Source organism: Lontra canadensis, unplaced genomic scaffold (assembly GCF_010015895.1).
Source record: "Lontra canadensis isolate GAN:19392208 unplaced genomic scaffold, GSC_riverotter_1.0 scaffold17, whole genome shotgun sequence".
NCBI lineage: Eukaryota > Metazoa > Chordata > Mammalia > Carnivora > Mustelidae > Lontra > Lontra canadensis.
The window spans coordinates 19,173,330-19,186,394 of NW_022631011.1; the positions used below are offsets into that span (position 1 = coordinate 19,173,330).

The 13,065-nt window shown below is 33.9% G+C and overlaps 1 protein-coding gene and 1 non-coding gene across 10 annotated transcripts in view; one reads left to right on the plus strand and one right to left on the minus strand.

Annotated features, from left to right (window-relative positions):
* SS18 (SS18 subunit of BAF chromatin remodeling complex) overlaps positions 1-13,065 on the plus strand; it is an 89,566-nt gene that overhangs the window by 37,454 nt on the left and 39,047 nt on the right. For 8 of the 9 annotated variants that reach the window (XR_004382918.1, XM_032859724.1, XM_032859730.1 and 5 more), the window contains 2 exons: positions 5,175-5,328; positions 8,885-9,106. Coding sequence is in view for 8 of the 9 variants with exons in the window: in XM_032859724.1 (XP_032715615.1) it covers positions 5,175-5,328; positions 8,885-9,106 (376 nt within the window). In the remaining variant the exon portion in view is untranslated. The remainder of the gene's footprint in view (positions 1-5,174; positions 5,329-8,884; positions 9,107-13,065) is intronic. The other variant, XM_032859728.1, reaches the window with a different exon arrangement.
* Positions 8,439-8,544, minus strand: LOC116869002. Its single transcript, XR_004382937.1, has one exon. It is a non-coding gene; the product is annotated as a U6 spliceosomal RNA (small nuclear RNA).

Here is a 13,065-nt window from a genome sequence, read left to right on the forward strand (position 1 = left end):
AGGGTAGTCGTATTTATAACTTTTTCAGCAACTTCCATACTGTTTTCCACAATGGCTGTATTAGTTTGCATTCCCACCAGTAGTACAAGAGGGTATCTTTTTTCCCACATCCTTTCCAACTCCTGTTATTTCTTGTGTTGTTGATTTTATCCATTTTGACAGGTGTGAGATTATGGTTTTGATTTGTATTTCCCTGATGATGAGTGATGTTGAACATCTTTTCATGTGTCTGTTTGCCATCTGTATATATCTCCTTTGGAGAAATGTCTGTTCATGTCTTCTGCTCATTTTTTAATTAGATTATTTGTTTTGGGGTGTTCAGTTTTGTAAGTTCTTTATGTATTTTGGACACTAATTCTTTACCAGATATGTCATTTGCAAATATCTTCTCCCATTCCATAAGTTGCTTTTTAGTTTTGTTAATTGTTTTCTTCACTGTGCTGTTTTCTTTCATTTTGAAAATTGTTTTTAGGGGCGCCTGGGTGGCTCAGTGGGTTAATCCGCTGCCTTCGGCTCAGGTCATGATCTCAGGGTCCTGGGATCGAGTCCCCCATCGGGTTCTCTGCTCAGCAGGGAGCCTGCTTCCCTCTCTCTCTCTCTGCCTGCCTCTCTGTTTACTTGTGATCTCTCTCTGTCAAATAAATAAATAAAATCTTAAAAAAAAAAAGAAAATTGTTTTTATTCTATTTATATCTTTATCTGAACATCTTTATATGAACAATTTCTAATTGAAATGAAGTCCAATTTATTGATCATGCTTTTCTTTCTGTATGTTGTTTGAAAAAATAGTTTGTTATATCAAGTTCATGAAAATATGCTTGTATTTTCTTCTAAAAGTTTTTATCCGTGATCCATTACAAATTAAATTTGTGAATGATCTCAGTCTAGCAGTCAAGGTTCATTTTTGTTCATGTAATATTCAATTGATACAGTATCATTTGTTGGAAATATTATTTTTACCCATTGAATACGGGTTGTTTTAAGTAAGGTGACTGTATGTGTGGATCTGTTTCTCACTTCTGTTCTGTTGGTCTCTTTATCTTTGTACCAACGACATGTCAATTATGGAGCAACGGTGTTTTTTTTGTTTTGTTTTTTTGTTTTTTTTCTTCAAGAATGTCCTGGCTATTCTAATTCTTCTGCATTTCCGTATGAATTTTAGAATCACCTTGTGAATTTTCTTCAAAAAGCCTGCTGGGATTTTGACTGATTTCATGGAATTTCTAGGTCAGCATTAGGGAAACTGTATCTTCAGTATATTGAGTCTTCCAGTCAATAAAAATGGTATATCCCTCCATTTAGTAAATTCTAATTTCTTTCAATGGTGTTACAATGTAGAAGTATTGCTCATCTTATTAGATTTATTTCTAGTTATTCATTTTTATGCTATTATATATACTCTTATTTTTAAAAGTTCATTTTTTAGTTATTTTTTTGAAAATATATAGAAATACAGTTGATTTTTATATATTAATCTTCTATCCAGTTACCTTATTCAAATAATTTTTTATAGATTCTCTTGGTTTTCTGTGCATTCAATCATGTCATATGTGAATAATGACAATTATGTGTCTTTTCCAATCTTCATTTTTTTTTTTACTTTTGTGCTTTATTTCCATTCTTAATACTATTGATTTGTCTATGGGTTTATTTATTATGATGAATAGATAGGATGTTAATGGATATTCTTGTCTTATTCCTGAAATCAAGGAAAAAGAGTCCAATATTTTATCAGTAAGATGTTATTAGCTGTAAATTTTTTATAAGTTAGATTTATTAGATTAAGGATTTATCTCTAAATTTTTAAACGTTTGTATTATGAGTAGGTGTTAAATTTTGTCAAATACTTTTCCTTTGTATATTGAGATATTATGTGGATTTTACTTTGGTAGTTTGGTGAATTACAGTGATTGCTTTCCAAAAGTCATACCAGTTCTCATTCTTAGAATTAACATCTTTGGTTGTATGGTTATAGAATGCATCATCTTTTTAATATAGTCTGGATTCAGTTTGCTAAAATTTTGTTTAGTGTTTTTGTGTCTATGTTCTTGAGAAAGTTTGGCTTGTAGATTTCTTTCTAATAATGTGCTTGTTAGGTTTTGGTATCAGAATTTGGTGACCTCATAATAGAATTGGGAACTGTTGGGGCACCTGGGTGGCTCAGGTGGTTAAGTATCTGCCTTTTGCTTGGGTCATGATCTCAGGGTCCTGGGATTGAGCCCCATGTTGGGCTCCCTGCTCAGTGGGGAGCCTGCTTCTCCCTCTCCCTCTGCCCCATCCCCTTGCCTGTGTGTGTTTACTTTCTCTCTCTCTCTCACAAATAAATAAAATCTTTAAAAAGAAAAGAGTAATCTGTGTTGGATTATCAGTACTTCATATCATTTGATGACTGAATAATATTCTGTTGTAGGATATTTTTGTTTATTCATCAGTTGATGGACATTCTGAATTTTTTCTATTTTTTGGCTATGATGGTTAATACTGCTGTGAACATTTGTGTATAAGTTTTGTGTGAATGCTTGTCTTCAGTTCTCTTGGGTCTATACTAGAAGTGGAATTGCTCTGTCATATGGTAATTCTATGTTTAACTTTTTGAGGAACTGCCAAATTGTTTTCCAAAGTGGCTGCACGCCTTACAATCCTGCCAGCATGTATAAGAGTTCCATTTTCCCCACATTCTTGCCAGCCCTTGTTACTTTTTTGTAGTTTTTTTTTTTCTTTCTTAAATTATTACAACTATCCTAATGAGTGTTGGCTGTTCATTCTTATTTTTTAGAATGCTTTGTAATTTTTCATCAAGTGCTGGACTTATGAATGAACAATTGTAGAGGCTCTACTTGGTGTTATTTTCCTCCAAAGAGAGTTAAGTTTTCCTTTGGAAGGTGAAGTACTAGATTACCTTGAGTGTTGAATGTTGACTCTAAGATTTGTTAGGGCTGATATTTCCATTTTGACCTTAATCTAAGGACAGTCCTTCTGAAGTCTCAACAGAGAGCTAGAGTTATTTTTGAAGGCCTTTCTGGCTTGGTAGAGACTACACTCCAGTCTTTGTTTCTCCAGCACTGGGCAGAAGCTGATATACTCCACTCAGCTCTTTAGTCTCTTAACTGCTGTTTTATGCTAGTTTTCTTGAATTTTTGTCTTTTTTGTGGTTCTTCCACTCTGGGACTTTGTTCTTTTGTTTCTACCTTTCTGATAGCCCAGAACTCTGTCTTCTTCTCAGTCCAGTAGTGCTGCCACTTCTGCTTGGGCTCTTTTTTGCTCTTATGCAGCAAAGTCAAGGACAAAGCAAAGGTGATTGTGGAGCTGATCTTTGGTGCTGCCCTTCTCTTAAGAGTTGTAGCCCCTCCTGCTTCTCTTGCCTGTATTGCTTTTTAGTGTCTTCAAATAGTTTTTACATTTGTCCAGATTTTATAACTTTTATCAGGAGGAGGGTTAGTTTGATATAAGCTACTCTATTATGATGGGAGTCGTGAATACTGATGTTTCATTAAGTACATCACAAGAAAATGAAGAAACTGGTATCTTTTGAGAGTGAGAACATAAATTTTCAGCAGAAAATTTGGACAAGAATATAAAAGGATTTTTATTTTCAAATGAGAGGGTCACAGTCAGCAGTGCTTCAAGGATAATAAAGTATCATTTCATAGTAAGATATGTGACAGGAAGTTGATGTTTGGTAATTTCTTTTTAAAAACTGAGCAGTCATTAACTGTTTAGAGAATCCAAAGTGGATAAAAAATTTAAAATGAGAATTAAAGAGGAAATATTTAATAAAAGAGCAATTATTTTCTAGATTTAGTAATAAAGAAACCAAGACTATGAATTTTATTTATTTATTTATTTTTAAGATTTTATTATTTATGTATTAAAGAGAGTGAACATGAGTAGTGGGGAGAAACAGAGGAAGAGGGAGAAGCAGACTCCCGGCTGAGCAGGGAACCCAGCATGGGGCTCAATCCTCGGACCCTGGGTTCATGACCTGAGCCAAAGGCAGACATTTAACCAACTAAGCCACTCAGGTGCTCTAAGACTATGAATTTTAAGTAGTTGCTATTAGAATAGAACTTGGTTATTTGTGTAAATGTTAGTGATTATTAAATGGTTGGGATTTGAGTATTCACATGTGATGGTTAAAAGACAGTGTTTATCTGTTAAGGGTGCCAGAGAGGATTGTGTTCACAAAATCTGGATGGTACAGAAATGCTAGCTAAGTAGGCATGTAAAAATGTGGGAGGAAGAAAATGACTAAAGTTATAGGAGTAGATGTTATGTTTTCAGAACATGGAGAAATAGAGAAAGAAGGCAGAAATAGATGTGTAAAGAATATAGCTCCTTCTCCTCTAAGACTTAAAAATGGGGATTTGGAAAGCAACTAACCGTTTGCTTTCTTCACCAAAATACCCCTAAGAAGGGAGCCAGGGTTGCAGACCACCCTGTATCTGTGTTTTTCCTTACGCCCTTTTGTGAACTCTCAAGGTTAGTCAGTGATTTTCTTCACACTTTCATTAGGAAATTTGCCAAAGGCATCCTTTTGAGGCAGCTGTCTCTGTACCCTTGGAGGCCATCAGTAATGTTTCTGATCTATAGGAGTCGTCGGCACAAAAATGTTGGACTGAACTGAGTCTTCGTGGTTTAAAACGTTCCCTTGCCAAAATTACTTTATTTCCCCCTCGAACAGTATTACAAAGTATATTACATTTTGGGGCTTCTGGTCCTTTTATAGTTTTTTGTTATTGCATCTTTCCAGGTAAAATCCAATATTAATAGTAAATATATCTAAATATATTAATAATGAAAGGAGACTTAAGTTTTGAAACGTAATTTAACTACAGTGGACACATTAAAAATCCTTATATATAGATAAATATGAATTTTTGTATAGGATATTAAAGAATTTATTTTTACTATTGAGAATTTTTAAAGTAAAATATAGTTTAATTGGTGGTGGTCTTTTGGTTTGAGGCAGTCAGATGATATCTTCATACTAAGATAAGTTTTGGGGGCATATTAAATTTGACATAAATAATTAGTTCATGATTAAAATGCATTAGAATAAGTTGAAATGCATTTGTGTTTTTGTTTCTATTCAGTTTAATAATATATGCAACTGTTATATGCATCTTTAATATGTTAGTCTGTTTCTCTTGTTTTACTAAACTGTCTTCTTTCAGCCACCCACACAGAATATGCCTATGGGTCCTGGAGGGATGAATCAGAGTGGCCCTCCCCCACCTCCACGCTCTCACAACATGCCTTCAGATGGAATGGTAGGTGGGGGTCCTCCTGCACCACACATGCAGAACCAGATGAACGGCCAGATGCCTGGTAAGTTTTTCTCCTCTAAGACATTAACACCAGAGTTGCTTAGCAACTGAAACGACATGGGGGCTCAAGGGATACTAGATTGTTGATGACAAAACTGCTTTGAATGCCCTGGAGTACAAGCTCTCTTAGAGTTTGTTAGCTACAGAGCTACGTGACCTGTATTCAGTGTTTATCAGGCTGCCCTTGGGCTTTGATGTAGCTGACACACAGCATTCCTCTGATGAACAGAACTGGCTAAATTTAGTCTGTCTGAAACTATGCAATACAGCTGGCTTTAGAAGCTTTTTGGAAAAAAAGGCATTGTGCCATGACTTAAGAATTAAAATTTATAGATTATAAAGATACTATAACATTTCCTTGGGTTTTGTATTTACTTAAAAATTTACTGGTCCCAGAAACAGTATTGCTGGAAAAAACACATGGGGAAAAGAAAAAAAATCTGTAAAATGCTAATATATTTAGTATTTCCTCATTGATACTGTTGAAGCTGAGTATAGATTTTTATGAATACATATGCTTATAGCATTATATATATGCAAATTGATATTAAAGCAGATTTAAAAGAAGAAAAATAATGTCAGATGTTTTATATAATGAGATATTCTCTTTACTACTTATCCATTTTAAGTTTGGAGTCACTTAGAATCTCTTCTAGGTCATTGGATGCTTAGTTAGTTACCTTTTGCTGGTTTGAATTTTTAATCTGAAAAGTATCTTTAAACTATTTTGTTTTTGTAACAATAGCTACAACCCATACCCCTAATTTTTGGTTGGTTGTTTTCTGCATTTAATATGAGAATATTTGTACTTTCTAAAAACAAAGGTTATTTTCATTAACTAAAAGAAGTATTATACAAATAGGAATAATGAAAATAAATTAGAATAACAATGCAGTTCATTTTTAAAAATTAGTAATTAGCATCCGTAGGATAGTGTTGTCTTAGCTGATTGTGTTGGATGGTAACATTGGTGTCCAGAGACAATGGGTGTAGGAAATGAGGTAAAGGAGAGCACGGAGCAAAAGAAGCCAGGTAGTCTCGTTCATAGAAGATTGATGTGTGATTCATGTAGGAGGTTGGCAGCTGTTTGGTGGCTATCTTGTTTCCTTCTGAGGCTTGCCATAATCCGTGGCCACCCTCCCCCCAACCCACACCCTGTGTGGGGCTGGGAATAAAGATGTAACTACTTGTTAGGTTGTAGTCAGGAGGATGCTTCTTACTGAATTCACATTTAACTCATCAGGAGCTGTTGTTTTTTGAACCAGAAGGGTAGTGCTAGTACATGTTAGCAAGTTAAGAGTTTTGTGACTTTTTATGGTGGTACTGTTAATTAGAATTTTGACTTAACTTTTCTGTGTAACATTAAAGCTTAAGGCCAAAGAAGCACTTGAATGACAATGTAATTATTGTTAACATGACATTTGGGTTTTTGTATTTGGCCATCTGGAGTAGTTATATTCTTTATAAACTAGAGATTTTCAACTAGTGATGACCTGCATTGTCTAGAACACTGTAGAGCTTCCAAAACAATTCTCTAATAAAGAGTTCTGGTTAGGTGTAGGAGAAATTGAAGTCCAGTTACTTTGTTTCCTTTATTTAATACATTCCTTCATAGAGCTTTGCCAACTTTTGTATGCATATGAATTTGTATCTAGGCTTTTATTAACCTATTTAAATTTTGTTTTAATATTTTCTAATCTAAATTATAGAGGTACTTATATGCTCCTTGATCTTGGTCAAATAACCACAATTTCATGTTCCTTTTTAAAAACATTTAACAGATTAAAAAAAAATTAAGACAATAATAAACCTGTGGTACCAAAGTACCAAAGGGTATATAGCCCCTGCCTCCAGATACTTCGTCCCAGAGAGTCATCGGTTCTAGTTATCCTTCAAGAGACATTCTTTATCCAAAACATATGCATAACACTCTTTTTTCTTTTGTCTAATTCTTTAAAAAAACAAAATAAAACAAGTGGTAACATACATCATGTAGTATTATATATGATACTTTTTCTTTCTTAAAGATAGAGACTATTTTGGAGAGACCACTCAATACATGAAGAGCTGCCTCATGCTTTTGGTGGCTGTATTTCATTCTTTCTCATGGATGCCCCCAATTTATTTGAACAGTTCCTTATGATGGAAATACAGGTTATTTCTAGTCTTCTGATATTAAAAATTACGCTTTGTGAATATGCTTGTAAAATAAAAGTAAATTAGTAAATAAATAAACACATACACAGTTTTACATTCATGCATGTGTAACACATAAAGGCCTTATGTTTATAGAACTGCAGTTGTTGGGTTAAAGGTATATGCATTTTAAAATGTGGTAGTTATTGCCAAATTGCTCTACATAAAAATAGTACTTACTTGTATACTTATATACCTCAACAGGTTCTGAAATTACTTTTCTTCATAGATCAAAACTTTGGGTTTTTGGAATCTGAAAGATGAAAAAAGGGTCTCCTGGTTTTAATTGGCCTTTTTATTATAAGTGAAGCAAGCAGTCCTCTCATGTTTATGTCCCTTTGGTAGTTTTGTATGAACTGATTATTCATGTCCCTTGCCATTTCTTTTATCGCTGGTGGTCTTTTCCTTATTTTATGTTAAATAATTAGTTCAGTCTGTGATAGGTCTTATTAATAATTTTTCCCACTTTTTATTATTACTGTATTGTTTTCATTTGGTCTGGTTTGGTCATGTTTAATTTTTTATTTTTATGTAGTCTAGGTTAGCAGTCTTTTAGGGCTCTGGGTTTTCTGGCATGTAAGAAGACCCTTCTGCTTCAAGATCATTTTAAAAAGTTCTCCTTTTTGAAATTCCCCTTTTTTTAAGATTTTTTTTTCTTTTTCTTTTTTCTTTTGTAGTGTTTAATTTTTTTATTCATCTGGAACTATTTTAGGCAGAAGGAATGTGGTAGACCGTTTTCCAGATGGCTACTCAGTGGTCACACTACATATTGAATTGTCTTTCTTTTGCCTACTGATACTTAATTTCACCACTCTTACAAAATTAGCAATTTGGGTGTGTTTTTAGACTCTACTCTGGGCCCATTAATCTGTTAATTCATTTATGTGCTAATACTGTATACTTTTTTTTTTTTTTTTAAATATGGAATACTTCACGAATTTGCGTGTCATCCTTGCGCAGGGGCCATGCTAATCATCTCTGTATTGTTCAATTTTAGTATATGCGCTGCCAAAGCTAGCACAATACTGTATACTTTTAATTACTTCTCCTTTATACATTTTGCTCTCTTATAAAGCTATTCCTTTATCATTGCTTTTTTTTTTTTCCCAGAATGTTGCTGGCTTCTAAAAGCATCAGTTCCTTCAATCTATAAAATGGGAATAGCATCTACTTCACAATATTTGCTATCATTCATATAAAGCATTTACTTTGTTTGCAATTGATTAAATACTCAAGTTATTGTTTAGTATTATTATTATGGTATGCAAAAAGATTAAAAGCTTTTACAGTACTTTTTTAATAGACCAAAGTTTAATAGACCATTAACTTTCGTATTTGATTCTGACCACTTTTCTTCAAAGGGCCTAACCATATGCCTATTCAGGGACCTGGACCCAATCAACTCAATATGACAAACAGTTCCATGAACATGCCTTCAAGTAGCCATGGATCCATGGGAGGTTACAACCATTCTGTGCCATCATCACAGAGCATGCCAGTACAGAATCAGATGACGATGAGTCAAGGGCAACCAATAGGAAGCTATGGCCCCAGACCAAATATGAATATGCAGCCAAACCAAGGTAAATAAGCTTGATGTCATTCTTTTTTTTAAAGGTTTTTTTTTCTTTTTTCATTAAAGATTTTATTTATTTGAGAGATTGAGAGTGAGCATGAGCAGAGGGAGGGGCAGAGGGACAAGCAGACTCCCCGTTGGGCAGAGAGCCCCACACACGGGGTTCCTAGTGGGGCTTCAGGCAGGGCTTGATCCCAGGACCCTGAGATCATGACTGCAGCTGAAGTTAGACACTTAAATGACTGAGCCACTCAGGTGCCCCTGATGTCATTCATTTTTTTAAAGAATATTTTATTTATTTGGGAGAGCATGATAAGGGGGGGGGGGAGGAGCAGTCAGACTTCCAACTCAGCAGGAGCCTGACTCTGCCTGATCTCAGGACCCTGAGATCCTGACCTGAGCCAAAGGCAGACATTTAATCAACTGAGCCACCCAGGTGCTCCAGCCCCTGATGTCATTTTTGACTGGAATGCTGTGTTAGCCTTTGAAAAGAAAATCTTTTTTTCCAAGTTGGTAGCTGATTCATGAAAATAGAAGTTTGAAGCGAGCCATAATCATATCCATAAAAAAGGAACATTGAGTTTGAAACCAGCTTAAAATAATTTTTTATTTTTACATTTAGAAGTTTGCTTAATTAAGCTCTTAAAGCTTATTTATCTTTATGTCTTTTGGACAGTTTAAGATTCTTAGGTGTTTATTTAAGAAAAATTGTTTTTAAGCTAATAAATGAATAACCAAACATTTGGTTTAGAGCAAGGAAGTTGAGAAAATAATAATTTCATCTTTGCAAGTTCAACCCCTTAAAAAATCTTTACTCTATGGTTTATTTTACTTATAAAGGATATATTAATTTTTATGAATTTCCCTTGATTTTTATGAATTTTCTGATGTTGTATTTCAGCATTAAGAGGTAATTTTAACATAATTTGTTTTTTAGAGTGTTCAGTGGAGATGCTGCTGTATTCTTCTGTTCTTAGAATGGGGTGAAGTCTATTAAAGTTTATTACCAATCTCAGAAAATGAAATTATTGTCATGTTTCTTCTTTAAGTATTCTTGTGAATAATAACTAAAAACCAGTAAGTGGCGCTCTGTTCTGCTAATTGTCCTTTAAAACAGTTGGCATATTGCCAGCCTAAAGCTATTTCAATTACAAAATGTGAGGTTAATGCAACAAAATTTTCTAGATTTCGATTTTGAAAAACAACTAAAGTGCACCCAGATAAAGGTAGTTAAGGTTAATCTGTTGATAATTATTTATGATAAAATTATATTTTCTAATGCTTAAAGAGTAATACAGAATTTTTTGTAATTTTGATGAAATGCACTGAAAACAAAGAGACAGTAGAAAATTGTCAATGTAGATTCACAAAACTGGTGCTTGCTCCATTTTTTTTCCTCAAAGTTGTTTAGTGCCCATGATAGATTTTTTTTTTTAATTAGGGCAATTAAAGTTTCAAAATAACAGCAAGATCCAGTCAGTGCCAGGTCAGAAGGGAGTCCAGATATTTCTCTATAGAGTTTAGTTAAAAGGAGGGATAGCAAGAAAATTGGTAATAATTCTCACAGCAACTACAGTAATGAGGGCACATTACTTAGAAACTATCATGGACAGTAGGATGTGCACAGGAAGGCATCTTGCTGTAGAGTGGGTCCATATGACATCATAAGATTTGAAGAACCAAAAATTATGCATGTGGCAGTGTGTATGTAGAAAATAGTAATTTTTTGGAGAAAGGAACTGAGGTTGTTTATAGGAATATTTTGTTCTAAACTTACTGTTTTTAAAAATATCACATTTTTTATTTGTATTACTAATGTACAATTTTTCCTTTTACTATAATATAGCACTTCCTGCTTTGTTTACATAATCTGAATTTCTTAATAGTCATTTTCTATATAAACTATTTTCTGTGTAGGAATCTGATTTAAAGAAATAAAAGTTACTTTTCAAGAAAGAATACGATGGAAATCAGTGGGGAACTTTTCAGTATTTAAAAAATCTCTTCAGGACAAATAAACTTTGCATTTAAATTTTGGTATTTCATATATAAAGAACACCAAAGAAAATTAGTTGCCAAAAAAAGAAAAGTTTTATGAGGTTGTAGCAGTACTTACTGTTTTAATCCTATGAGTTCCTTGTAAAGATATGTTAATTATATGATATCTATTGGATGAAAAAAAATTTTTTTTAATACAAGTTTTATTTAAAGTTTTAAAAGTCACTTCATGTAAAACATTCTCTTGGGGGCACCTAATAGCCCAGTTTGTTGAGCTTTTTAAAAAGCCTCTGACTCTTGGTTTCAGCTCAGGTCTGATATCAGGGTTGTAAGATTGAGGCATTCCCCCCTCTTCCCCTCCTGGACTCTGCCCTCAGCACAGAGTCTGCTCGCATTTCTCTCTGCTTCAAACCTTTATGCGTGCTTCTCGCTCTCAAATAAATAAAATAAATCTTAGAAAAATATTTTCTTAGATAGCTTTAAAAATAAGCTCATGTTTTACATTAAAAGTTTTCTGTTCTTAGGCTCTGTGCTGAGCAGGGAGTTTCCTTATTAAGATCCTCTCTCTCTCTCTCTGCCCCTCTCCCCCAAAATAAAATAAATAAACAGAATCTTCTGTTTTGATAGATAGGTGGAAGTAAACCAGAGGAGACCACGCTTTAAATAGTCCTCCTTGAGAAATGCTTAGGAAACACTCAAATTCTATGAACAGAAACATTTTGACTTTCGAAAGTTTTTCTTAATGTTTGTTGAGATATTATTAGCTGTTCTTTGAGTTAAAATCAAAGTATTGAAATATTTTGGTTATATTTCTAAGTACATATCTCTATATCAAGAGATACTAGAAAAATTGTTAAAGCTACTTACGATTTTTTAATAAAGGAAAAGAAACATTTGTGGGATTTCTTACACTAAACTTCTGTCAAGTGACAGGAAAAATAGAAAAAGAGTAATCCAGAGAATTTTAATTTTGTTTTAAAAAGGAATGATTAAAAGGCAATTATTTAATTATTATATTAATAGTTACTAACTATTTAAGTAACATATTTGGGAGCTTTAACTGATGATGTGGTAGTAGTTTTTTAAACAAAACACTGCGTTTAGTCTACAATATGAAAGAAAGTTTTTTTTTTTTTAAGATTTTATTTATTTATTTGTTAAAGAGGGAGAGAGAGAGAGCGCGAGTGCACACAGGCAGAGTGGCAGGCAGAGGCAGAGGGAGAAGCAGGCTCCCTGCCAAGCAAGGAGCCTGATGTGGGGCTCAGTCCCAGGACGCTGGGATCATGACCTGAGCCGAAGGCAGCCGCTTAACCAACTGAGCCACCCACGTGTCCCTGAAAGAAAGTTTTAAAGTGGCTTTCTTTTTACCCTCTCCCTGTTCCTTTTTTCTCTCTCAGCTTTGCAAATGAAATTAAGGGGGAAAAAGTAATTTGTCATTGTAATTAAAAATGGAAAATTGTAAGTTTGTAAATTTAATTTTATAAAATTGATTGAAAAATCTTGTCATTGTAATTTAGGAGTCTGATTGAAATTAATCCAAGGGATAGATATACATTTATAATTTATCATTTTGATTGTTTCAGAGAGCAAAAAGAAATAGTCTGTTAATTTATACTGTTAGCTCTAGTATAATAAGGCACATTGTATACTAGTATTAAAATACAAGTATGGGGGCGCCTGGGTGGCTCAGTGGGTTAAAGCCTCTGCCTTCGGCTCAGGTCATGATCCCTGGGTCCTGGGACTGAGCCCCGCATCAGGCTCTCTGCTCAGCAGGGAGCCTACTTCCCTTCCTCTCTCTCTGTCTGCCTCTCTGCCTGCCTGTGATCTCTGTCTGTCAAATAAATAAATATATTAAAATATTAAAAAAAATACAAATATCATTTCTAGGAATGAAATTGTGTACTCTTTTGAGCTTTAGTAGTTCTTTAAAAGTTGTTTTTAGCTTTTGAGTTTTACTGAAAAATTAAA